The sequence below is a fragment of the Kogia breviceps genome, chromosome 8, assembly GCF_026419965.1.
Source record: "Kogia breviceps isolate mKogBre1 chromosome 8, mKogBre1 haplotype 1, whole genome shotgun sequence".
In the NCBI taxonomy this organism is placed as follows: Eukaryota; Metazoa; Chordata; class Mammalia; order Artiodactyla; family Physeteridae; genus Kogia; species Kogia breviceps.
Window position 1 is genome coordinate 36,688,380 of NC_081317.1, and position 27,781 is coordinate 36,716,160.

General features: G+C 41.2%; 1 protein-coding gene across 13 annotated transcripts in view; it reads right to left on the bottom strand.

Moving 5' to 3' along the window:
- AOPEP (aminopeptidase O (putative)) overlaps positions 1–27,781 on the bottom strand; it is a 572,337-nt gene that overhangs the window by 318,565 nt on the left and 225,991 nt on the right. For all 13 annotated transcript variants that reach the window (XR_010841931.1, XR_010841933.1, XR_010841932.1 and 10 more), the window contains exons 8-9: positions 7,426–7,528; positions 6,672–6,779 (exon numbers count right to left, since the gene is read on the bottom strand). Coding sequence is in view for 9 of the 13 variants with exons in the window: in XM_067041205.1 (XP_066897306.1) it covers positions 6,672–6,779; positions 7,426–7,528 (211 nt within the window). In the remaining 4 variants the exon portion in view is untranslated. The remainder of the gene's footprint in view (positions 1–6,671; positions 6,780–7,425; positions 7,529–27,781) is intronic.

Genomic DNA, 27,781 nt, shown 5'->3' on the forward strand with positions numbered 1-27,781 from the left:
TCCAGGCAGTCTTCGTATCATCAGTGGAATCAACTCAACTGGCCCTTTGTATTCCTTTCATAGACATAATCTTAACCACAAAGTGCTAGTTTTCCTGGTTCTAGTCATAAATTGGCATAATACTCCTGGAGTGGATTTATCATAGAAGCCTTTCCCCATTCTCCACAATGGAATGTTATAAAAAGAAAGATGTCTCTTATGATTATCCCTTCCCTTACCACCTCTTTTCAATTTTCATCTGTCTTCACTTTTCCCTTCAGCATGTTGGCACTTTTATAAAAACAACTTACAAATATCAATTGGACAAGGAGGGTTTTCTTTCAAGGCTGATTCTAGGATCACTGACAGGATCTAAGACACTGACTTGATCTAGGATCACTGACAAAGTCAGCTAGCAACAAATACTAGGGGTCCCAGTTTCTCACCACTAGAGTATGCCTGAAAAAAATTAAAGCAAAAGACAAAAACAACAACAACAATCCTGCCATTTTGACAGTGGGTTGGGGTGAAATTTTATCTGGATCCCTGACAATTGTTACAAGCCCACACTCTAGTCGAAAAACACATTCCTTGGGAATTTTTTTTCATTTCTTATTCTCCTAATAATCTATATACTAATCAGGTCAGTCCCAGACAGCTTATTTTGAATATCACCTAACAACACTAAATTAAGCGTCACAATTAAAAAAAACTACACCGATTTCGGCACATGACTAATTTGGTAATTATTTTTTAGTCCTGGTGAAAGCATTCAACAAAAAGCAGGCGCATGTAGATTCTACTGGATAAACTGACACTGGCTTGATAATTACACAGGATTAGGGATTTCTGTCAGACGTTTTATGAGTAATTACTGTGGTCATAGGGAAGGGGGAGGTAGGAGAGGCAAAACAAATAATCAAAATGTTGAAATAAGGGTGGTGTTGGCAGCATAAGAGCTGAAAAGGAATGAAATGGTCAGGAATAAATCATTGTTAAGCTCAAGAGAGCAATTTTAGTTGGGAGGTAGGAAGATGATAATTCTGAAATACTGGGCAGATGGGGTATTCAAAAAGGAAAGGATTCAAAAGTAAACTGGAAAAAGAAGAAACTGAGGAACATCTGAGTAAAGAAACTGAATCATGGTCTTCCTCATCAATAACTAACTAGCAATATAAACAAAAACACAATCCATTAAAAAAAGTTAGCAAAAACTTCACCAGAAGCATCCAAACAAGGAAGGAATATAGCTTGTGGCATAAACCTCAAAGAGACAACTAAAGAAGAAACATAAGATTCCAACACAGCCTCCAACCCTCCCTCTGTACCACCCCCTCCCTCATGCTTAGCAGGAGTGGTACTGGTGAATTGCCCAAACCCCAGAAATTCTCACAAATACCCACACATTTGGAAAGAAACAGGAATATCTTTATTTTTCCTCTCTTTTTGACTGTGAAGGGACTGAAAAATGTTTGCTCAAGTGAGATGGGAAATAAACAACTGAGGATGACACTCTCATGAACTGTATAGGTTCTAGGGCTCCAAGCTGAATTGGAAGAACAATATTAATTGAGAGAGTACCTGCAATGGAAAAAAGTAGCACCCAAATTAAGTGAAGAGAATCTTGGCTGGGGACCTTTAACAAAATTTCAAGAGTTAGTGGAGCCAAATTCTTACAACAAAGGCTGTATACAGCTCCAGAGGAGCTCTTCCCCTCCACCTTCTCCATGCATAATATCCAAACTTCAAACCATAGCTCAGAGGGGAAGAAAAACATTCCTAAGACAAGTTGCAAAAGAAATCAAAGATAACGTTCCAATACATATGAGAATAAACAGAAGGTCAGGACAGTGCAACTCATGCTGAGAATGAGCCAGAAAAAAAAAGTATGGCAACTATGCAAACTAATACAACAAAAACCCACAAAAAGAGAGAGACAGAAACAACAAGCATAGCATAAAAGACAAAGAATCCAGTCTTGAAGAAAACATACTCCAAGGCACAGAAGAAAATTCTCCATGAATGCTTTACACTAAAATATAAGTTAAAAGAAAATAATAAGGACATAAATTCAGTAAAATGAAAGCTCAGACAAGACGACAAAACAACTAAACGAGAGGAAGAGATTTCAAAGCAAAGGGAATAAATTAGGGACCAAAATAAAACCACTATACAAGCATTAATAAAACAGAAACATCAAGGAAAAGAATAGCTATTAAAGAAAAAAATTAATAATAATTTTATAATAATAACATTAATAAAAAATAATATTGCTTGAGATAAACATATACTATAAAGAACAAAAAGACAAAAGCGACTAGAAAACAAGAAATACGGAGGACAAAGATGACATAACATACAGATAACCAGTAACCTTGAAATACAGAATCCTGCAAGGGAAAAAAAAAAAAATGAATGTGTTCAAACATACAATTAAGACAATTTTACTGAAAGAAGGAAGAATAGATTCTGAGTCTAAAAATGCACAGTGTTTTCCAGGAAAAAAAACTGATGCAGACTCATGGACACCAAGCCACTTTTGATTAAATTACTAAACATCAATGGTAAAGAATTCTTCTGTCATCTGAGTGGTAGAAAGAGAAAAAAATAGACTGACTTCGAAAGTTTCAACAGCAGTATTTAATGCCAGAAGGCAGTTGAGCAATAGCCACAAAGTTCCGAGGAAATGAAAGCATGACCCAAAAATATTATACCCAGACAGTTTGTAATTCAAATATAAAGGCAACAGGCAAACATTCTCAAACAACTTGAACATCAATTTGCTAACAAAATTTAGCCAAAGAAGAGTTGAATCAAAATAAAGCATTAATGAATACAGAAGCGTGGTAAAATGACTGTTAGTGAATACCGAAATCCTTTACATGCAGAGCTAGGACTATGCAATGTGAAAATTATATTGTAGTAACAGCACACACTATAAATGATATAAACCTCTTAACAAGGTAAAAATATTAATTAAGGCCAATCTAGAATTGGGGGAAAAGTAGTTGAAGTGCATAACTACCGGTTTCCTCATCTTTCACGTAAGAGAAAAAACTGATGCTTTCTAAAAATAAGATATATATCTAAAGAGAAAAAAACTAACAATTTCAATCTCTTAAAGATTTTCTGTAATTGAAGAATCTTTTAGGAAATGATCTCTCTTATATTTATCTGAAGTTCAAGAAAGTCTTTTATATTCACCTCAGTTTCTTTTTCATGTATTAAATCCAAGTAAAATAAAATTTAAAACATTTCATTTAAAAGCACATATAATATAATCATATTTTTAGAAAATTATTTCTAAATATGTCTTTGTATCTATACATGTGTGTACAATCATAAACACACATACATATGTACTATATACCCATATACACATAGATACGTGTATACATATCATATATAATATATAGAAAGAGAGAAAGAAACAGAGTGCAATTTCTAGAATGATGTTCACCTAATATTAATTATAGGTAATTATGGATGGTGAGATTTTGAATGATATTTTACATTCTTCTTTGTACTTTTCTGTACTGCTTATTACATTTTTTTTTATAATGAGTATGTGTCAGTCGAAAAAGCAATAATTTCCAAACTTACTATGGGACTGTGGCAGAAGGACGACTGGATATTCACATGCAAAAGAATGAAGCTGAACCATCTACCTCACAATATATACAAAAATTAACTCAAAATGGGTAAGAGACCTAAACATAAGAGCTTAAATACAAAGTCCTTAGAACAAAACATAGGAGTAATTTTTAATTAGGCAGGAAGATATTTACAAATCATATATCTGATAAGGGACTTGAATCTAGAATATATAAAGTACTCTTACAACTCAATAAAAGACAACCCAAATGAAAAATCAGCAAAGGATCTCAATAGATGTTTCTCCAAAAAATATATACAAATGTCCATTAAGTCATGAAAAAATCCTCAGCATAGTTACCAGAAAAATGCAAATTAAAACCACAATGAGATACCACTCACACTCACTATGATGGTTATTATCAAAAAAACCAAAACAACAAGTGTTGGTGAGGCTGTGGAGAAATTGGAACCCTTGTGCATTGCTGGTGAGAATGTAAAATGGTGCAGCCCTTGTGGAAAACAATATGGCAGTTGCTCAGAAAATTGAATACCACATAATCTAGCAATTCCACTTCTAGGTGGAATTTTCAATTCAAAAGAATTGAAAGCAGGGACTCAAACAGATGTTTGTACACTAATGTTCACAGCAACATTATTCACAAGGGCCAAGAGGTGTAAATAACCCAAGTGTTCATTGATGGATGAATGGATAAACCAAATGTGGAATATGCATACAATGAAATATTGATAAGAAAGAAGGAAGGGAATTCCCTGGTGGTCCAGTGGTTAGGATTCTGCACTTTCAGTGCTGAGGGTTCAATCCCTGGTCGGGGAACTAAGATCCCGCAAGCTGGGTGGTGCGGCCAAAATAAATAAATAAATAAATAAATAAATAAAAAGGAAGGAAATTCTGATACATGCTATAACATGGATGAAGCTTGAAGACATTTTGCTAAGTGAAACAAGCCAGATACAAAAGGACAAATATTGTACTATTCCATTTGCACGAGGTACCTAGAGTAGTCAAACTCAGAGACAGAAAATAGAATGGTGGTTGCCAGGGGCTGAGGGGAGGAAAGAATGTGGAGCTATTGTTTAATGGATACAAGTTTCATTTGGGGAAGATTAAAATGTTCTGGAGATGCATGGTGGTGACAGTTGCACAACGATGTCAATGTATGGATACTTAATACACTAACTATACACTTAAAAATGGTTAAAATGGTAAATTTTCTTACGTATATTTCATCACAATTTAAAAGGTTAACAAGTAAAATTAAAAAAGAGAAATGGGGCTTCCCTGGTGGCGCAGTGGTTGGGAGTCCGCCTGCCGATGCAGGGGACGCGGGTCTGTGCCCCGGTCCGGGAGGATCCCACATGCCGCAGGGCGGCTGGGCCCGTAAGCCATGGCCGCTGAACCTGCGTGTCCGGAGCCCGTGCTCCGCAATGGGAGGGGCCACAACAGGGAGAGGCCCGTGTACCGCAAAAAAAAAAAAAAGAAAAAAGAAATGAGGTACTGATACATGCTACAACATGAACCTTGAAAACATTATGCTAAGTGAAAGAAGCCAGTCACAAAAGGCCGCATATTATATGACTCCATTTATACGGAATGTCCAGAAGAGGCAAATCCATAGAAAGTAGGTTGGTGGTTGCCTACGGCTGGTGGGAGGTGGAAATGGAGCAGTGACTGCTAATGGGTGTGGGGTTTCTTTTGGGGGTGATGAAAATGTTCTGGAATTAGAGAGCAGTCATGGTTGCACAACTTTGTGGATACACTAAAAACCACTGACTTGTATACTTTAAAAGGGTGAAATTTATGGTGTGTGAATTATATGTCAATAAAGCTGTTATGAAAAAACAATAAAGCTATAATTCAGAAGAGTTTAACAAAAGTAAAATTGAACAATTTGGTGGCGGGAGCATTAAGTGTTCCATGGGAAGTGGATATCAGAGCCTCAGAAGTCACAGTAAACCCAACACTCCTTCAGTGTGGCCGTATCTTGGTGAGAAGTGGTTTGGGCTATTCGGTCAACTGATCATATAAGACTCCTGAGCCAGTTTTCAAGCTGCCTTTCCAAATACATGTTTAGGAACACCACCCCTCCCTTCAACCAAAGAATAAGAAGAGGGTAGAGACACGGAACAGGTATCTAGTTTTGTTACACTCATGCTATTCCTTGCACATATGTTCAGATTATACATGTACATCCTTTACATCTAACATTGTGCACAGTTTGACTTCAAAACTGTATATGAGCACAACTGTCAAAAATCAAAAATACACATCAGTCCAGTCTGTGCTGGGACTGCATCCTTTATCCTCTATCAGCTGCAAGCACTCTTTTCAGAGCCTCTCCCTCTTTGTTAATTTTCTTGCTATGTGCAGCTCGGCCTCACACCCGTTAAACTGACAGAGTCTCTCTCCGACAGTTTTGTGGCCAGACTGTCTGAATATTTCAGTGTATCTTGTCTTTAATGTATTTGTTTATCAAATATATATATATGGTGTATGTACTGTGTGCAAATCCTATACTAAGTACTGGCGAAATAAAGTACTAGTACTTAGTACTGGTGTGGCCTTGTTGAGCTTATACACAGAATAGAGGAGAGAGAAAAGAAACAAATGGACCCATAAAGGAAAATATAATTGTGAAGAACGGTTATGGCAACGAAGGCAATGAAAAAGGCAAAGGTTAGAGAAGAACTGGGTGAATGTATATCTGCTCAGCTGGAGTGACTCTGAGATTGTGGCACTGACACTGAGACAAAGGACAAGGAGCCAACCTTGCAAAGCTCATTCCAGATGGAGGGGAGAGCAGGATTGTTTCATTTTTGTTTTCCAGGTCACTTAAGGTGCAAATACCCACATCACTGTGCACAGGACAGATTTGGGTTACACTCTGTCCTAAACTACAGGGACATCACCCTCCCGGAAACAACACTTCCCTGTGTCCACTTCATTAACTTCCTATTTTTCCTATTGTATTAAACAAAAATCTTTTCCCTACTTTTTAAAATTCACATCATCTAGTCGCCACAAGCTACACCTCCTCCAATTGTATATCATGGACTCACAAGGACTTATAAATTACCTGGGAAAGAATCAGCTGCCCATGAAATGTGTGCACAAACTTTCTTAAAAATGAAAAATAGGTGTCATCGCCTAGTCTTTTGGCAAGGAACCGGAGAAGGAAATAGCCCTAAAAGAAAGGAAGAAGAAAAAAAGATACTTATCATGTGTTCATCAGAAAAACACTTACAAACTCAACTCTAACCTACCCACCAGCACCTTATGCTCATCTACAAAGTTTGGCCTGACCTGTCCCAGGCAGCCCTTTATATTCTTACCAGGTCGAGTCTGGTACTTAAGGATCAACTACTCTGCTTTCAACTGATCAATTAATGGTATCACCATCTTGTTTATCCTTGGCTCACATGAAGCCTGGATGCCCATCATGGACCAAAAGGGAAAAGGGGTCCGGCTCCTCTCTCCCTCAGCTATCAGGAATGGCCTTGACAACTTAGAATACTTTTTAAAATCACTCCTATCTTCTAGGTGGAACCTGACAGCAATTTTAAGATTCTGCCCTTCGAAGGTGACATGAAGCAGGGAGAAGGGAGGTACAGGGAAGGGAACAGTTCAGCTTCCTTTGATTCATGCCTCATTATTTGGGTATGAAATGCTTTAACTATTGGACAATCAGAATCTGCTCAGTCAAATGTCATTACAAGGTTGATGAATTTTTTGTTTTGCCCCAACCATGTTACTAACCCTCACTGTTTACATGTAAAATCTAAAAAGTGCTGCACCATAATAACTGGCTTCTGCCACTCAGATATGCTTACCTTTAAATAATGAACCTGCATGAAGACCTTCTCCGGATTGAGCCCGTGTTTGATGACAGAAGATCCTGAGTCACTCACATGGCCAGTTTTCTCTTTATTGGGTCTAAAATGATGCAGTAAAATTTTCTTTAAGTATAGCATATTCTTAACTAATTAGACCATAATATCGCCTTATTTCTTATTTTCAGGGTTGCCCAACAGCGTCTTAATTCTATTCAATAGTACCAGGTATCATTTAAAACGGTTTACGTTATAAATGCATATACTGAACAGGGAGGGATTTATATCTGGGTTGGCAACCTGAGGTTGGCTACTGGCAGTATTCTACATCATCTTATCCAAGATTAAATCTTGCCAGACCCTCAAGGAATCTCAGCTCCAACATGAATTATTTAAGAAACTATACACTTTTCTTTTGGTGGGAATGTTGGACTGGGAGATGCAATGGAAAATGTAGCTTTACTTGGAAGAGTAAAGAACTTATATCTTTTCCAAAAAATTCCGAAAGCCCCAATGTTATCTACTTCTCTTGATTTGCATTTAGTAATTAAGGCTCTTTTAAGAAATATTCATACTCTAAAGCCATTTTAGAACCACGAAAACAAAACAAGAAAAGTCACAGAGGCCCATGTTTTTAGAACAGGTAGAGACATTAGTAATCACATACTTCAACCTCCTCATTTCACAAATGAGGGAAACAGGCACAGAGAAATTAAGTCTGTATTCAAGGTCTCATGGCTTGTTTTGATTCATGGCGACATTAAGGATTGAATCCAACGATGTCTCCTTACTATCTATCAGTGTTTTCCATTATGCTCTATGGTTTTAAATATTTTTAAAAATTCCCTTAATAAAATATCATTGTGTTACAGTGACAATTCAACAACTAACTAAATTCAAAGTAAGTGACAAGGTATTTACAGCTTTTAGCTGCTTGAAAACCAGTCACTTATTGGACAAACATTGAAGAGCATGTGCTGGGGTGAGGGGAAGGCAAGGGCTGACAAAAGGGCTGGCACATCAGAAAGACAAGGGGTTATTTTTATTTTTATTTATATATTTAAAGATTTATATATTTAAAGATTTAAAGATTTTTTTTGCTGTGGACCATCTTGAAAGTCTTTATTGAATTTGTTACAATATTGCTTCTGTTTTATGTTTTGGTTTTCTGGCCGCTAGGCATGTGGGATCTTACCTCCCCAACCAGGGATCGAACCCGTACCCCCTACACTGGAAGATGAAGTCTTAACCACTGGACTACCAGGGAAGTGCCCATTTTTATTTATATATTTATTTTTTGTTGCTGTTGTTTTTAAACTTATTTGAGGTATAGCTGATTTACAATGTTGTGTTAATTTCTGCTGTACAGAAAGTGATTCAGTTACACACATATATACATTCTTTTTCATATTCTTTTCCACTATGGTTTATTACAGTATATTGAATATAGTCCCCAATGCTATACAGTAGGACCTTGTTGTTTATCTATTCTAGGCAACCACAGGTGTGTTCTCTACGGCTGTGAGTCTGTTTCTGTTTCGTAGACAATTTCACTTGTGTCATATTTTAGATTCTGCATATAAGTGATATCCTATGGTATTTGTCTTTCTTTCTGACTTACTTCATTTAGTATGATAATCTCTAGATCCACCCATGCTGCTGGAAATGGCATTATTTCATTCTTTTTTAATGGCTGAGTAGCATATCATTATATATATAGCGAGGGGTTTTTTTTTTTTTTTTTTTTTTTTTTTGCGGTACACGGGCCTCTCACTGTTGTGGCCTCTCCTGTTGCGGAGCACAGGCTCCGGACGCGCAGGCTCAGTGGCCATGGCTCACGGGCCCAGCCGCTCCGCGGCACGTGGGATCCTCCCAGACCGGGGCACGAACCCGTGTCCCCTGCATCGGCAGGCGGACTCGCAACCACTGCGCCACCAGGGAAGCCCGCGAGGGGTTATTTTTAAAAGGTAGTTAGTGTTACAAAGTACACAGCATTTGGAATCAGAGAGACCTAGTGTTGACTCTCAACGCTACTTCTTACTACCTGTTACTCAGTAGCAGTTTACTTAAATTCTCTAATCCTCAATTTACTCACTTGCAAAAATGGAGATAACCTTACCTATCTCCCCAGGTCACCTGGGGAATAACTGAAATAATATATGCAAAGCCCTTAGCGAGGGCTGGGGATACGGAAATTACTCAATAAACTTAATAAAATTGTCTGAAGTTAGCAGTAAATATTGCTAAATTCAAGGTTGGTCATCTGATGTGAGAGGCAATAGATTTCAATGGTTCATCCCCTTAATCCTATATGCCCGCAGACACAAACGTGGAAGGGTGCTGGACCTGAACGGCAGTGCCTGAGGATGACCCAGCTTGCCAAATCAGTCCCTTTGCAGTGTGCTCTAGCTGCCAAGCAAAGAACCCCTGATTAAGTCGCTGCTGAATATTCTAGTACATTATCTCAGCAGACACAGGCTCAGGACCAGCAGATACCTAAAGCAGAGACGATGATGACCAGCCACTAGAGCTAACTGCATAGTTTGAATTTTTCCAGTTGATCCCTGACTTACAGACGTGACCATACTTGCAGGAATAACTAGTTAGTCCCTTTCATCTTGATTTAAGACTCCATTGAAAAGCATCAGCTTTATTCCTGCTCTCAAGTTTGTACTGGAGTTGAATGTTTTTATAAAGAAAGCCATGTTGGTTTTGATAGGAAAGCCTGCCAGACACCTTGCGGGGAGGAAGACTTCTCAGTGTCAACCTGAATTCAAACCAGTTTTCCCAGCCCCAAGAGAGACAGAGTTGCTGTGAGTTTCTTTTGCCCTTGAGCTCTGAATGGAGACAGTTAGAAGGGGAGGAACACAGAAGACCAACCTAAATCTCTACTCCAAAGGCTGGCTTGTAGGCTCAAGTTTCAGATGACGACTTTAGTTGGTGCTTTTTTCCTCTGACTAAAAATGTCCTTCCAGAAAGTATCTCTCTCTTACTCTCCTCTTCTACCCTCTCCAAGTGTTTAAGAAAATTCTTTTATGCTGACAGCATCCAAGGCAAATGTACAAGTCCCCAAGAGACTCCTTTTAAAGTAGACGTGGTACAGAAGAGGGCAGTGCCCAGGCGAGCTTCGTGAGAAATCAAAGGGGGTGGTTTTTATGAGGAAAAAATACTCCACACATGGAAAAAGGGTGACTTCCATTTCGGTGCTATTCTGGTTCTCATAAGACCACTTACTCCATGTCTGTGCAGGGAGACAAAGCACAGAGAGAAAGCAGGAAACAAATGAACTACCACTACATACAATAATAGATGACTCTCACAAGTGAATGAAAGAAGTCACACCCCAAAAGACTACATACAAATGTATGACTACAGTTAAATGAAGTCAAAGAACACGCAAAACACTTCTATGAGGATACAGATCAGAATAATGGTTACCTTTGGGAGAGAGTATTAACAGAGTGGGGAAAAAAGGGGAAAGTTTCTGGGATGGTGGGATTAACTCTCTGTTAATCTGAGTGGTGCTTTCATGAGGATAAATAGTAGAAACCTATTGAGCCATCTAGAAATATCTGTGCACTATAGTGTATATATATTTCCATTAAAAAGTTAAGAAAAAAATATATGCACATGAAACAGTACACATTTTGTGAGAATAAAATGGAATCAGTCTAGAAAAGGGGCTTGGCTGTTCATGTGCCATGAACACATGACTAGGGTTAACTAAGCTCTCTACACCCGAGGACCAATTAAATAAAAAACTTTCTAAGGACATTGTAAGAGGAAGGAAGAACTCTGGCAAATACAATTGGCTCAGTCTACTCCCATTCTCATCCACCTTCTTTCTTGCCACTTGTACAATTAAGTCTAGAAAGGTAAACCACTCACTTTCCAGGTGTCCTTGAAGCTACAGAGAGTCAGAAGACATAGTCCAGGCCAATGAGACAAAAACAGATGTCTGCTGTAGTTGGGAGTGGGGTTCTGGGAAAGCTTTTGCTTTCTTTACAAAAGGGGAAATATGACTAGTACTATTCCTCTTTCCCCCAAACATGGTGGATGGAGCTGCAGCAGCCACTTTGCAATCATGAGGCAGCAAATCAACATGTTATAGAGACCCGGATGGAATGAAAGAAGGTAAACAGTCTTTGATAGTACCATTCAGCTGCTGGCCAGCCCAAGACTGCCTGCCTTCACACTCACTTTATGAGAAAAGTAACCCCTATTTGTTTAAGTCAACATTGCTTTACTAGTCTAATAGTTGAAGCCAGATTCATTCCTAATGGATGGAGAATTGAACCAATACTAATAGCTACCATTCCTGTTATCTTCCTGTGTCAGGTACTCTGCCAAGCTTTTTATGTATCATGTCCTTCTACCTTCACAAGAACCTGTGGGGCAGGTACTGTGATGATGCCCATTTTAAAGTGGAGGAAAGTGAGGCCTGGAGATGACCACAAAGCTAGTTAGTGGCAGAATTGAGGCTAGAACCCGGGTCCATGGAACACCAAAGTCCTTGCTGCATTCTGGGGCTTCCCCAAGATCCAGGCCCCCATCTCAGTTTTGCCAAAAACTAAGTGGAGAACCTCAGACAACATGTTTACTCTCCCTTACGCTCAATTTCCTCACCTGTAAAGAGTGTGATGAGGCTCAGATAACATAAAAGCACTTTGTAACGTAAAAGTGTTAAGTATCTCTTCAACATTTTACACCAGTGTTTATTTCCTTGGCTGGAATACATGGAATGTGAGAGATCAAGTTACCAAGGTCGTTTGGGCTTAAACGCCCTTGGTTTCTGTTGTACCTGGCACCAAATGTAACAACCGAGATTAGTATGACCTTTCCCTGCCCACCTCCTTCCTTTTCCACTGCACTCACAGCAGCAATATGGACATTTAAAAAGCTGTCAGATGGCAGTGATATTTGATCCACATGATTTGATTTGGAATCAAACCTCCTGAAGAAAGAACCGATTCTGCAGGACTATTGCCAAGGGTGGGATCTGAGAAAACGCCTCTGAAAGGTGCTCAGGCATGTCAGCTGAGGTCTGAACACCTACTGGTGTGCTACAGCCCAGACGGGCCGTCTGCCAGCATTCTCTGTCTTGTACTCCTTGGCAGTAAAAGTGAGAGCCACGAGATAGCTTCATCTACAAACTTGCCACTGTAGTACTTGAGCCAGGGACAAAGCATCCCAGAAATGAGACAGAAAGGGATTAATCAGCATTCTCACATCCCTGCTCTTATCAGTGGCAGCTGCCCCACAAGGTTTGAGGGTCCGGGAGCAGGGCCTCACTCACCCCGAAGTAACAGAGGAAGTTAAATACTACCTTTGTGGAGACCCCTGGAGACCTCTGAGCTCCAAATGCACAAGTGAGATCTCCTGGGGAAGCAGCGTAACACACTGGGTTAAGGATCTTGACTCTGCCACTTCAGTGCCACGTAATCTTGAGTGAGTCAGGCAACCCATAAAGGCCAGTTTTCATCTTTAAAAAGGGGACAATGATACTGACCATGGCACCTCCTTAGGCTGTTGCAGTGTCTAAAAGTGCTTAGCCAGAGTGCCTGTTGGCATTTTTAAGCACAATATAAATGATACTAATCTCATCAAAATGAATACTGATTGGGGTCAGGGAGTGCCAGCTAAGGCTTCCTCTGACAGGCAAAGACGTTAGAAAAACATCACCCTGTAGTTACATGTGTACGATGTTATCGTTGGGGGAAGCAAGGGGAGGGGTGCACAGGAACTCTATTATTTTAGCAACTATTTGCGAGTCTAAAATTATTCCAAAATAAAAAGTATTTTTAAAAAAGACTAGGCACATAAATGTGGCCGTACACCTTCCCTTTGCGAGACCCCCGATTTTGAGCATAAACCTTTCAGGGGCTGGTCTGTAAGCCTGCTCCTTGTTGCATCACCATCAGAAAACGAATAAAAAGAAACAACAAATTTCAGGTGTTGCTTAAAATTCTAGAAAGCTAGGTATGGGCGTATTCCGGACACCCCCCTCACCCCCAAGTCTATACCACTCTGTGAAAAGATGACTAAAATTTTGGGTGAAAAATGGAGGCAGAATGATTGAAAGTACAGGAATTTTATGTCCTCCAGTTGTTTTTGCAACAATTTTCCCATCTATAAAATGTGTATAATGAACACTCGCCACTGCCTTGCCTTTGGACAGTGCTACCAAAGAGAACTGGACAAAAGGCTGTGCACACCTTTAACTGATGAAGCTGTATCGTGTCAAAGCTACTGGTGTTTGGCAAGTTTGATTATCTGTGTGCTTTTCACAATGGATTTAACAGCTACCCAGCATGAAGGTTTTTCCCGTCCGGGACCATTATCCTATAGCAAACACAGCAAGATATCATTCCAGTGCTGAAAAAGGCAATTGATAACATGATTTAAGACAGAAAGAGACATCTCTCCAATGAGCCACAGGAAAGTGAAGAAGGTATATTCTGTCCCCTGATGGTGAAAGGAGAAGTTAGCTGCTGACGAGGGTGACATGAAAAGACTCTGTAGTTAGAACTGCGGAAAACACAAAAAACTCCTCAAATTTTGCTAAGCAGGGCAGGACAATGAACGGTGAAACTTAGAAAAGCAGGAAGTAATGAGCATTAATAAAAAACCAAAATAGTCCTCAGGTTTTGAATGGCCATAAATCAGAAATTCCTTTCTAAGAAATGAAATCCCCCCAAAAGAAAAAAACATGGAACAGACTAATACAATAGTCTGGGCAGTATATCATCATATTCAACACACCAAGAGGTAATCTGCACGTTTTCAAAGGACACAAAGAAGAAAACAGAGAGCAAGGAGTGCCCCAGAGGTTTCTGATAGGGTGGGTTGTCAGAGGACATGAACAAAAGAGGAAAGCGGGGATGCTGGAGAAAAGCTCACTGCAAGAGCTGGGAAGCAGTAAAATCATTGCCAGGAAGGCAGGAATTCAGAATGAGCCAGTGCTAAGGGAGAGTGCCCAGGACAACAAAAAGGGCTTTTGAAGTGATGTTTGGAGCCTAAAGAAGACCAGGTGTTAAGAGGTGACAGAACGAATAGAACTACTTGACTCCCACTTTGCTTCAACTTTCCTGCCAAGGAGAATACTTTTCAAACTATACATGGTAGAACAAGCACTGTTATGTGGGAACTGATGTTTCATACTTGGGAACTGATCCTTGGTACCAGTGGAGAGGGCTCCTTCATCCTTTAAAGGAGTTCTGACTCCAGGCCCAGGTGAGAGACATGCCACAGTTTGGAAAACTTCCATCTGCAATCACAGGCCTCTGGAGGCATCAAATCATGGAGACAATGGGAAGGGGGCTGATGGAGATAGACAAATGTCATTCTGATTGCAAAGGAAGAGGGAATAAGAGGAGGTGAGGCAAAATTTGTGACTAGGTATTGAACAGATAGTTCGTGAGCACTTAGAAAATGACGGACTGCAAGGAGGTTGCATGGGATCTTGAGGGCCACTTCCCGAAATTCACTGTGGGTATCAGGCATCCTGACTTCTTTTTTATTTTTTTTTTTTTGCGGTATGCGGGCCTCTCACTGTTGTGGCCTCTCCCGTTGCAGAGCACAGGCTCCGGACGCACAGGCTCAGCGGCCATGGCTCACGGGTCCAGCCGCTCCGCAGCATGCGGGATCTTCCCGGACCGGGGCACGAACCCGTGTCCCCTGCATCGGCAGGCGGACTCTCAACCACTGCGCCACCAGGGAAGCCCCCAGGCATCCTGACTTCTGGCAGCTGGCAGAATGGATGAGGTGGCTAGCATATGGTGGCTGTTGCATGGCTTTATAGAAGGTTCAAAAACAGAACCCCAAGGCTGTTGATTAATTACTTGCTACAACCAGGAGGGAGTCCTTAGGGCTGTGCCCAAGGAATGATGACTTATTGGCTTAAGAAATTTGCATATAAGTCGAGTCTGGAGGTCTAGCTGGTTGACCGACAGCATTTACGGTCAAGAACAGCAACCACAGGCTGGAATGAGGGTCCAAAATTAATAAAAACAATAGTTAGTAAAGGACGAAGAGGATTTTACAAGTTAGTATTTACCTATGAAAAAGATTTAGTATATTAAATTGTCTGTAAACTCAACATGTAGCAAGGGGTGGATTGATGTGGCTTCCAAAACAATAAACACAACAGTAGGTGAGATCAACAGGAGCGATGAGATGTAACGGGAAATCCTGCTGGGAACGGGCTTGGGGGCAGACATCATGGAGAGCTGGGCTCTGGAGCCAGACTTGCCTCCGCTGGTATCCTGGCTCTGCCACTCGCTAGCGGTAGAAAGGTGGTCAATTGCTATACGCATCTGTTTCCTCATCTATGAAATGTGGAGGAAGACGGTACTAGCACCTATCTCATAGGGCCATTTTGAGGAGTAAATGAGATAAATGTATATAGAGTGCTTAGAATAATGTTTGGTGCATCAGAAGCACTCAATGAACGTAACTAAGGAGAAAAATATGCATGGGAGTTGAAATGCTAAGACCACCCTGAGAAGGTGTATGATACTAGGTTTAAAAATGAAATATGGTATATATGTGAGTGCTTGCAACTAATCCTATTAATGCTTGTCCTTTCTTTTCTGGATTATCCAGATCAAGGGAAGCAATAATAGTTACACTCTTCACAGGTGTAACCTCAAACAGAGTGCTATGTTCAGTTCAGGTGTCACATCTGGAGAAGGCCATTGTCAACAAAGAGAGCAACAAGGAACCAAGCCCAAGAGGGAAACCGTTCTCCCAACCCTGTGACCTAGTGACTAGAAAAGAAAAGACAATGGTCTTCAGGCATGTGGACTGTTTGTGTGAGAACAAGGCAAATCCTGTGCAACTCTGGAGGTAAGGGCTAAGAGGACAGGGCAGACCTCCCTATAAATAGGGAGGCAGGTTCCAGCCCAATCCAAGGAAGCCCATTCTAAGATAAGCCGTTCCCATGGGGAAGCTGCTGCTTGCTGAAGCAGTGAGATCTGGATGCTGGGAATACGCAGGTAGAAGCTAGGTGGCTGTCTGTCAGCGATATGGAAGGCTAGGCAAAATCACTTTTAAGGCCCTTTCTGACCCTAATATTCTATGATTGCATGAGATAAGAGAGCCCAGAGTATATTTAAGCTGCAGCATTCAGAAGTAAAACATCATTCATCCACTGCAGTGGAGTCAATGTTTGCTATGCAGCCTTGGGTTTGCTAAATCCACCAAGGGTGATTTTCATTAAAAAAAAAAAAAAAAAATTAAATGAATTAGAGGAACCATAACTGAATTTTATTCAACCACATATATTCAGGGATAGACTTAACTAAAGAGTATAGAATCCAGGCAATCCAAGCTCTCATTATCTTTTTTACAGTGTTGTGTTTGAGAGGTGCATATGCAATATACCTGAACTAGTATCCTCATAAGCCAGGTTAAAAAGCGCTAAGGTGATCATAATGGAGCACAGGCTGTCAGTCTGCTCCATACATTCAGAACACCGGAATATACAGAACCTGAAAGTTACAGGAAGCAAAAGTAGAAAGGGTAAAAATGGAAAACTTTTCTTGTAATGTGTCAAAAAAACCTCCATGACTTTATCTTGGAAAGAGGCAAATGAGACAAATGCTGACTTCATTTTACAAGGGGAGATTAGAAGCACGTTTTGAACACTAACAGCATGTGTGGTGCTGTGTGCTGAGATAATGGGAAGGATCGTCTCATCTTATGACTCAAAGAGGAGCAGATGGTCTGTGGGAGCTGGAGAAGGACTTTTCCCTTCTCGGTGGAGGATGGCACAGTGCTGGGGACTTAGAGGTGGCAGCGGGTGGAGGGCTTGCGTGAGTTTGAAGCCCAACACACACCAGGATGTAAAACAGGACGAATAGTTGGGAGAGCAGCTCTGTTCTCAGTCTTGTGGGCAACTGTGTACTATATTTAGGTCTTACATTTAACATTCATACATTAACTCTTCAACACAGTGTGGTTTGTAATAGATTTGCCTCTTCTGGATGTTTCAGATAAATGGAATCATACAACATGTTGCCTTTTGTGTCTAGCTTCTTTCAGATAGCAAAGTGTTTTCAAGATCCATCCACTTTTGTAGCACATATCAGTAGTTCAATTCCTTCTTATGGCTGATTAATATTCCATTGTATGAATATAACACATTTCATTTACCGATTCATCCGTTACTGGATGTGGGTTGTTTCCACTTTTTGGCTATTCAGAATAATGCTTCTATGAACATTCATGTACATGTTTTTGTATGGACTTATGTTTCCAGGTCTCATATATACTTAGAAGTGGAATTGCTGGTTTGTATGGTAACTATACATTTAACCTTCTGAGGATCTGCTGGACTGCTTTCCAAAGGAGCTGCACCATTTTACATTCCTGCCAACAGTGTATAAGGGTTCTAATTTCTCCAAATCCTCCTTAACATTTGTTCTTATCTGTCTTTTTCATTATAGCTATTCTAGTAGGTGTGAAGTGGTATTTCAATGAGGCTTTGATCTGCATTTCTCTGATGGCTAATAATGTCAAGCATTTTATGTGCTTATTGGCCATTTGTTTATCTTCTATGGAGAAATGTCTATTTAGATCTTTTAACCATTTTTAAATTGGGTTATTTGTCTTTTCATTGTTGAGTTGTAAGTGTTCTTTATATATCCTGGATACAAGTCCCTCAGATATATGATTTGCAAATATTTTCTCCCACTGTGTTGTCTTTTCACTTTCTTGACAGAGTCCTTTGAAGCACAAAAGTTTGAAATTTTGATAAAGTTCAATTTATTGATATTTTTCCTTCTTTGATTTTTGACCCTTTTTAGGTGTCATATCTAAGAAACTGTTACCTAAACCAGGTTCATTAAAACTTACACCTAGGGCTTTTTTCCTAATAGTTTTATAGTTTTAGCTCTTACATTTAGGTCTTTGATCTATGTTGAGTCAATTTTTGTATGTGGTATGAAGCAGAGGGTCTAACGTCATTCTTCTGCATGTGGGTATCCAGTTGGCCCATGAACATTTGTAGAAAAGAATATTCTTTCCCCCATTGAATAGTTCTGGTACCCTTGTCAAAAACCAACTGACCATAAATGAAAGGGTTTGTTTTTAGACTCTCAGTTTTATTCCATTGATCTATATGTCTGTCCTTATGCCAGTACCATGCTGTCCTGAGTACCGTAGCTTTGTAGTAAGTATTCAAACTGAGAAGTATGAGTACTCCACCTTTGTTCTTCTTCTTCAAGACTGTTTTGACTATTCTGGGTCCCTTGAATTTCCATGTGAATCTTAAGATCAGCTTGTCCATTTTTGCAAAAAAAAAAAAAAAAGGCCACTGAAATTTTAACAGGGATTATACTGGATTTAACAGGGATTATACTAGATCAGTGTAGGGAGGATTGCATCTTAACGACCCTAAGTCTTCTAATTCATGAACACAAGATGCTTTTACATTTATTTAGTTCTTCTTTAATTTCTTTCAACAGTGTTTTGTAGTTTCCAGTATACATTTTGCACTTCTTTTGTTAAATTTATTCCTAAGGATTTTATCATTTTTGATGTTATTATAAATGAATTTATTTTTTTAATCTCCTTTTCTGATTATTTATAGCTAGTGTATAGAAACACAACTGTCTTGATGAATAAAGAAGGTGTGGTAAACACAATGGAACATTACTCAGCCATAAAAAAGAATGAAATAATGCCATTTGCAGCAACATGGATGGACCTAGAGATTATCATACTAAATGAAGTAAGTCAGATAAAGACAAACATCATATGATATAACTTATATGTGGAATCTAAAAAATAGTACAAATGAACTTATTTACAAAACAAAAAGAGACTCACAGACATAGAAAACAAACTTATGGTTACCAAAGGGGAAGTTGGGGAGAGGGATAAATTGGGAATTCAGGATTAACATATACACACTACCATATATAAAATAGATAAACAACAGGATTTATTGTATAGCACAGGGAACTATATTCAATATCTTATAATTAACCAAAATGGAAGAGAATAGGAAAAAAAGAATACAGATGTATACATATATATATATATATATGTATAACCGAATCACTTTGCTGTACACCTGAAACTAACACAATATTCAATTTTTAAAAAAGAAACACGACTGTCTTTTGTATATTGCTCTTGTATCTTGCAATCTTACTGAACTTGTTTATTAGTTTTAACAATGTTTGGGGGAGGATTCCTTCCTTCATATTTTCTATATATAAGATTATGTCATCTGCAAAAAGATAGTTTTACTTCTTACTTTCCAATGTGGATGTATTTTATTTCACTTTCTTGCCTAATTACCTTGGCTAGACCCTCCAGTACAATGTTTAACAGAAATACAATCCCTCTTTTTTATCCCTTCTCTCCTCAACCACTGACTTGAAAAGGGGAGGAGTCCCTATAAAACTGGATTTTAATATGTAGCAAGAAGTTTTTCTTACTACATATTAAAGACATTATGTGTCTTTGAAGCAGGTTCAGTCAAATAGTTGCACAGTTTTTGTGGGTTTTTTTGCGGTAAGCGGGCCTCTCACCGCCGTGGCCTCTCCCATTGAGGGGCACAGGCTCCGGACGCGCAGGCCCAGCAGTCATGGCTCATGGGCCCAGCCACCCGCGGCATGTGGGATCTTCCCGGACCGGGGCACGAACCCGTGTCCCCTGCGTCGGCAGGCAGACCCTCAACCACTGCGCCACCAGGGAAGCCCAGTTGCACAGTTTTTGTCAGCTGTTCTTGGCCAAAACTATTGGCCCAAACACAATAGTTTGGGGGAGCATGGGGTAGACCTACAGGGAGTAAGCAAATAATTTGTAGAACAGAGTTAATTTAGGATTACATGAGAAAGTACTCACTCTTTGAGAGTTTTTCTGAATGGGAAACTAACACTCATTAGCCAAGAATGTAATATACATAGTGCTAGCATTGGCTGAGGGCATGAGATAGCCTCCAAGGATGAGCAAAATAGGAGTGAACTATTATAGGTTGGTTTATGGAGATGAATTATTTTTTAAGAAAATACTTCACGGGCAAATACTGTTGTAGTGAATCAGTGCCCCACAGGGCAGCAATACAGAAAAATTATGCACATATACTTATAAAATTTATTTTCTGAAGGATTCACAGGAAAATGCTAGCAGTGATTACCTTAGGGCGAGGACTATGGTGGTGAGAATGGAATTTTACACTTTTCTAAACTGAAATTTCCTGTGATATACTTGTATTTTTAAAAAAGTGGTTAACTAAATAGTGATTATGAGCTACTTTATTCCTTCTTTATGTTTTTCTATATTAAAAAAACTCTACCAAGTGTTATTGCAAAAATGAAACACCATGTACAGTAAGTATGTTATTAGGGGCCTATAAAAGAGAACTCTACCCCTCCCTTAGAAATCCCTGAGTGATGAGTAACCAGAGAATGGTCTAGAAAAATGAAGAAGGAAGGGTTATTTGAGTTCAACTATTCAGGACATGTCTGTCATCTTTGCTGGGTAAAAGAAATGAGAGCTGAGGGTGTCCCTCCAACAGGAAACAGGAACTAAGTGGGCAGCTCAAGGGGGTGGAGCTGGCCTTTGAGACAGGAAAGGACAGAGTCTGTTTCTGGCTGGCTGAGAGCCCTCGAGATTTTCAGAAAATGCTGGCACAGGTACAGAAGCCTCCACTCACAAAAGGGTAGAAACAGTCTACACAGCCTAGCATGTGTGGCTCAAATTTAAAAAAGCAAAACAAACAAACAGCAAAAAAGAATGGACAGGGAGAATGGGGTGGGGCGACCCCGAGCCTGAGTGATGGGGGGAGGGCAGAAGTTCCAGGATACAGAGGTAGAGATTTAGGAACCTCACAGGCCAGTGCCAGTGGTGCGAGCTCAGGTTAGAACTCCTGAAGGCCATAGAGGCAAGAACGTTTATCTTCTCAGGGCGGTAGTCAGATTCTGTATAGGGGCCAGGGAATCTGAGCCAGAGGGGACACCAGGGTGGCCCTAATGTAGAGATTAGACCAGAAGTAGGTTCCAGGAAGGTATGAGGATCCCATTAGTCTTAGAAGCATTGCCAAGTTAATTCTTCCCTCAAGCTATTCATTTGAGCATCTTTGTTTAACATTCAGATTTTTTGGGGGGGGGCGGGGGTGGGATGGTTTGCTTTTAATCCTATCCTTTTCATTTGTAACCAGGCATTCTCTTGCACTTTAAAAAAATATTCTCTTAACTCCTTCGCAAAATTAACTTTCTGAACATTCCAGCCAATTGTTAAGTTTGTGAGGAGCAAAAGCAGGTGTTTCCAGGCTCTAGTTGTTAAAGAGAGATGAGCAGGATGCCTCTGTGGTTGCCATCCGGAGGGTGGCAGCAGTGAAAGAAGAGACAGAAATCAGAATGAACCAGGAGGGAGAGTGAGGCTGCCTGTGGGGGCTGTGTCCTTGTGCCTCTGTCACTTGTTGGGCAAACTTTTATCAGGTGCCAGAGGGTCTAGATGGCAGTATCTAACATGTGCTGAGTATTTACTATAGGTTGAACCACAGGAAATTGCTGATAATCAGTTATTTTAGATCCATCAGAATGGTAATTTCCTGTGATTCAACCTAACACATGTGTTCTAAATGATTTGCATGTACTCATGGCATTTATTCCTCACACTCACCTATAAAGTGGAAACTGTTGTGTTATTATCCCCACTCCATTCTACAGCAAGGAGTCTAAAGCTCAGCATGGTCGTGTAACTCTCAAAGTCACATAGCAAGTCGTGGAGTCAGCACTGAACTCAAATCCAGGCAGTTTGTCTTCCAGGCTTGTTGAACCCTATACTACTTTTCCTGCGTTGAGAACTGAACACTGACAAGCCCTGGAGAGAGTTCAGTTCTGCATCCTCAGTTGATGTTTCTCTAAAAATGAGGCAGAACAGACCAGGCCTTGGCCAAGAAGCCACTGGGACTGTTGCCCTTCACTCTGTTCAAAGTCGTAACGAACTTCACAAAGCTCACATATTCAACCAGTTCCTTTACTGGCTTGATCCTTTTCTGTGATCAGGGATGGCTTTACATCATATTATTAGAAGACTTCTTGAAGCTGTATTGACATTTCGATCAGCTTTGAATAACTCCAAAGTGACTCATTCAAAGCCTTATTAGGCTATCCAAGAAGAGGATTCCAAGTTCTTCTAATCTCAGGTCTGGGTTCCTGAAACAGCCATCTAATTCTATCTGGCCTCTCCACTCTATCTGATCATGTGTTATCCCAAAGGCTGGGTAATCTTCCCAGAACTCCGTTTGCATTACATCATTCTTGGAACTGAAAATAGCTCCCCACTGCCTGGATGGTCACGTGCAAACTCTTGAATTTGGCATCTAAGGAACTCCATTACTTAGCCTGGTCCACCTTCAGTCTCATAGGTTCTTAATGGCTCTCCTCTTCAGTAAACCCATTCTCACTTAATGGACATTTCCACAGTCAATTCACTGTTTATGCCTGCCAGGCATTGCTCATTGAGTTCCCCTCCCTTCACTGCTTTACCAGCCTCAGTGAAATTCTTTCTCACCATCCCAGCTCAAGCCTCACATTTTCCCAATGGCCTTTTGTAGCTAAGCTTACTCTCAGCTCTTTGAATTCTAAGGGTACAGCCTAGAATTTGTCTATCTATTGTCTTGTGACCAATATTTCAACTCTCTGAATAATATACAAAGAAACTCAGGGACAGAGATCATGTTGTCTACAGCATTCACTTCTTCAATATTTAATCAAGCATCCACTCAGTGCCAAGCACTGTGGTATACAGAAGCAAAGAAGACATACTCCCTAGGTTCAAAAGGTTGATGGGTCAGAAGAGAGATGTATCAAGCTGGGCAATGTGAAAACGCTGTTTTTATAGGTTAAAAATAGTCAAATATTGGGCTTCCCTGGTGGCGCAGTGGTTGAGAGTCTGCCTGCCAATGAAGGGGACGCGGGTTCGTGCCCTGGTCCGGGAAGATCCCACATGCCGCGGAGCGGCTAGGCCCGTGAGCCGTGGTCGCTGAGCCTGCGCGTCCGGAGCCTGTGCTCCGCAACGGCATAGGCCACAATAGTGAGAGGCCCGCGTACCGCAAAAAAAAAAAAAAAAAAAAAAAAAAGTCAATTATTGGCAATTTAATATGGCTCATTCTAAATATAATTATAAAATAATATAGTAAGGTCATGGGTGGAGATACAAGCAGAGCATTTAGTGGGTAGAGAGGAGGGTCACCAGCTTGTCCTGTCAGGGTAGGGACTGAGACTTCTGGAAGGCAGTGATACCTGTGCTGAGTCAGAATGTTCTGGAGTCATGCAACAAAGGAAGCATATTCTAAATAGAGACAATATGAAAAAAAGGCAAGGAGATAAGAAAGAACAGGCAGACAGTAGATGTTATGGGGTGAATTACATCTCTCCAAAATTTTTATGTTGAAGCCCTAACCCCCAGTACCTCAGGATGTGACTGCATTTGGAGATAAGGCCTTTAAGAAGGAGTTAAGCTAAAATGAAGCCATTAGGTTGGACCTCTATCCAATCTGGTTGGTGTCTTTATAAGGAGAGATTAGAACATACAAAGAGACAGCAGGACTGCAGACACACAGAGAAAAGACCAAGTGAGGACCCACAGAGAAGGCAGCCATCTGCAAGCCAAGGAGAAACACCTCAGAAGAAACCAAACCTGCTGATACCTTAATCTTGGACTTCTAGCCTCTATAACTGCAAGAAAATTATTTTCTGCTGTTTAAGCCACATAGAATTTTGTTATGGGAGCCCTGGCAATACAGTAGGGGTAAGGTTCTGTGAACTATTTGGGGTGGCTAGAGAGTGAAGCAAAGAATGGTAAGAGAAGAGACCAGAAAAATAGGAGTGATGGTGTGCCGGGCTTTGCCTGCTGTGGAAGTTTTCCCTGGAGACAAGGGGAAACTTTTGAAGAGTTTTAAGCAAGAAGGTGGCAGAATCATAATGGTTTTTTTTGTTTGTTTGTTTGTTTGTTTTTGCGGTACGCGGGCCTCTCACTGTTGTGGCCTCTCCCGTTGCGGAGCACAGGCTCCGGACGCGCAGGCTCAGCGGCCATGGCTCACGGGCCCAGCCGCTCTGCGGCATGTGGGATCTTCCCGGACCGGGGCACGAACCCGTGTCCCCTGCATCGGCAGCCGGACTCTCAACCACTGCGCCACCAGGGAAGCCCCATAATGGGTTTTCAGTAAAGCTCCTCAGTGGCAGTGAGGAAGATGGATTTGATGGGGCTAGACTACAGGTAGAAGAAAACAAGTCAGAGGATATTAGATGGGTGCAAGCAAGCCATGAAGCTCTAAACAGAGAGAGACAGTGGTATTAGGGGTGGAGAAGGGTCGAATTGAGAAAGACTTATGAGGTAGGTTCAGAGTGAAGGCTTAAACCCTCCCAGGGAGAGGGAGGAATTGGATGAGTTTCCCAGGTTTCTACCTTGGATGAGTGTGTGAACTTGTGCTACCAGGGATGAGTTCCGTGCTACTGGAGGTGAGCCGATGGGAGTGGGAGAGAGGGGGTCACCACTGTGAGATATAGGGCAACCAGGAAGAGATGATGTCAGGTGGACAGTTCAGCACTCACATCTGATCTTTACGAGAGAGCTAGGCTGGCCTGGAGACTTGGGAGCCTCCAGCACAGACAGGAGTTGTGGCCAGCGTGCCCTACTCATATCCCGTGGGACGCATTTATCATTTCTGTGCACATCAGCTCTTGGCACGTTCCCTGTGACTCTTTTTTCGGATGTGACCCTCAGGTTGCCTGAGCCTGTCTTGCCTGTGAACACAAGAACCAGAAGCACCTGGAATGTACTCGCTAAGCAATGATGACAGGTGCAAGGATATTTACCCTCTGGGCCCCTTGCCCCTTATGAGGACCACTCTGAAGCTGACCCACATGGCTTCCAGAGCAATCCTGTGTAACCTGACTTGATAACATGGCACCCCGGCCTGGCCCTCCATTCTCCCTTCCATTTTCCCCTCCTGGGAATTCTTCCTAACAAATGTCTTTCACACGAATTTCATCTGCTTTTGGGTAACCCCACCTAAGAGAGGGTGTTTAGATGAGACCACTCCAGGAGGGTGGCCCCTGCGGAAGACCAACCAATCTTCCAAGACGGAAGATGAAGAGAAGACTGTGAAGGAGATAGAGGAGGGAAGGCAGAGGGGGCCAAAGAAAACCAGAGGTGGGGGAGCCATGGAAGTCAGGTGATAGAAATTTCCAGAAGGGAAGCGTTATTAACAGTACCAAAGGAAGCAGAGGAACCCAGTAAGGTAAGAACTGAAATATGTTTACAGAGTCTGATGATCATAAGGGCACAATGCCCTGAGGGAAAAGTTTCCCTAGACTTGTGACCCCGGTTCATGTCCAAAGTCACAAGAATGTCATCCTCGCTTGGTGTACAGTTCCTCCCTCCCTTCTCCCTCGTGGGCAGGGGGTTCCAAGACTCACCTATATATATATAGCTCTGTGATCTGTATCAAGGCACATTCGTTTCTAGTTCTGTTTCTGGAACCAGAAAATTGTCTTTAGCTGTACGGAGACTGACAAGTTGGCACTCAGGCCTCTGAGAGGTCAGGGTAGATGTGGATGCTGATGTGCTTACAGAATCAAAGGGAATTGAATAGGCTGGTGGCCTCCGTTTTCCCTGTGGGACAGCAGGCAAGAGAAGGAAGAGAGCATGGGGAAGGTCTGGAATAAATCCCATAGGCAAGGAGAAGGGAGCTGCCCAAGGAGAAGCGAAGGGATTTATTTATGCCTGCAGGGCCAGTGGAGACTGAAGAAGAATTCTGGGGAGTGTTCGGGCCCAGCAGTGAAGCTCTGGGCTGGAGCTTTTCCATGAGGCAGGCTTGTGTGGCTGAGAATGGACACGTTCCCACATGTGGGTGGGAAAGACTGCTATGTTCTTCAAGGACTAGAAATAAAAATTTTGAAAAAGAACTTTAAAGGTGAAAACTTCATGAACACTAGAGAAGGTTTACACATAGGCTTTTAATGGAAAAAATGTCTCGCTGGTTAAATGGAATACACAGTGCTTAGGCATCATGCAAACTCACAGAACTTGTGGCACATTTCATTTTGGCTGTAGATAGAGTTACACACTTAGGGGGTTTTCCCTATTATTATTATTATTATGGGATGTCTTTGGAACCAGGGGGGTGAGGGATTCATGAGGAAGATGGGAAGAGAGTCTGCATTTCTCTAGAATTGTATCAACTTGTGGAGGCAGCAGCTAGAAAGAGCCACGTCAGACTCCGGGCTTGTCAGCACCTACTCAACGTGATATATTTTATTAACGTTTTTCGCAGCACGAGCTTGACTTTCACAATGAATCCAGAAAAAGGGGGAAGTGATAATAAATCACAAACTATAAAAACCAACAGAGATTTCTTCTGACCCCGCCACCGTAGCTCTTCCATCCCGCCGGCCTGTCGTGATACACTAACTGAAAGCACTTAGAGGGAAGATGCTGATGCAGCTGTACCCTAGAGACCAAAGGCACGGGAGCCTTTCAGAAGCCCCCTGGCGTCTTCCTTGTCAAGAGTCATGGCTGCTGCACTGGACAAGAGTGGGGGGAGATTGGGGGAACAAATAGGAGAGAGCGAAGTGGTGGCAGCCAGGCAGGGCAGAGCGGAACGGCAGTGACATCAGGCTTTGAACGGCAAACGGTTCTGCCCAGGCCTGGTGGAGGGAGAGGTGAGGGAAAGTCTGGAGAGAGCCACTGGGGTCTCATCTATGGGAAAGGCATTTTAATAATTAACAAATGGGAAAAGGCATGGAGCCAGTAATGTGACCCTAGCATTTAGAAACTATGCCCCGGGAGCCTGCAGCCACATTACAGGCTCCCCAGCCAGTGAAGGCTGAAGAACCTCGGAAAACACAAGGAACTGTTTTAACCAAATGAAACTTACAACCAGGTCAATTTAAGACACATTTGATGAGAGCCATGATTCAACACTGGATATATGGGAGGCACAAATGGAAAACAGTTCTTATAAATTACTGAAATTAGCAAGTCAGAGACAAACATAATTTTAATTTTTCTCTTCTCACTTTATCAATACCCCTCCAAGAGCTATCATCAACACAATATTGAGTTTTCCTGTTTCCCTATATTGACTGAAATAATCAGACACACACTCTCATGTGTAAAACGACAAAGATACTTTGCCTAAGGATACTTTTTTCAACCCGACCTTCATGTCCTTCCACAGTTCAAGATACCTGGGGTATTTCTTTTTAATGCAACTAAATGCTATATCAAGTTCTTTGGAGGCAGGGAGATGGTGTAAGGAAAAGAGGATTGTTTAAATCCCCACTTTGCTCTTTATTGGCTGTATGATGTTGGACACCTTAACTGGTCTTTC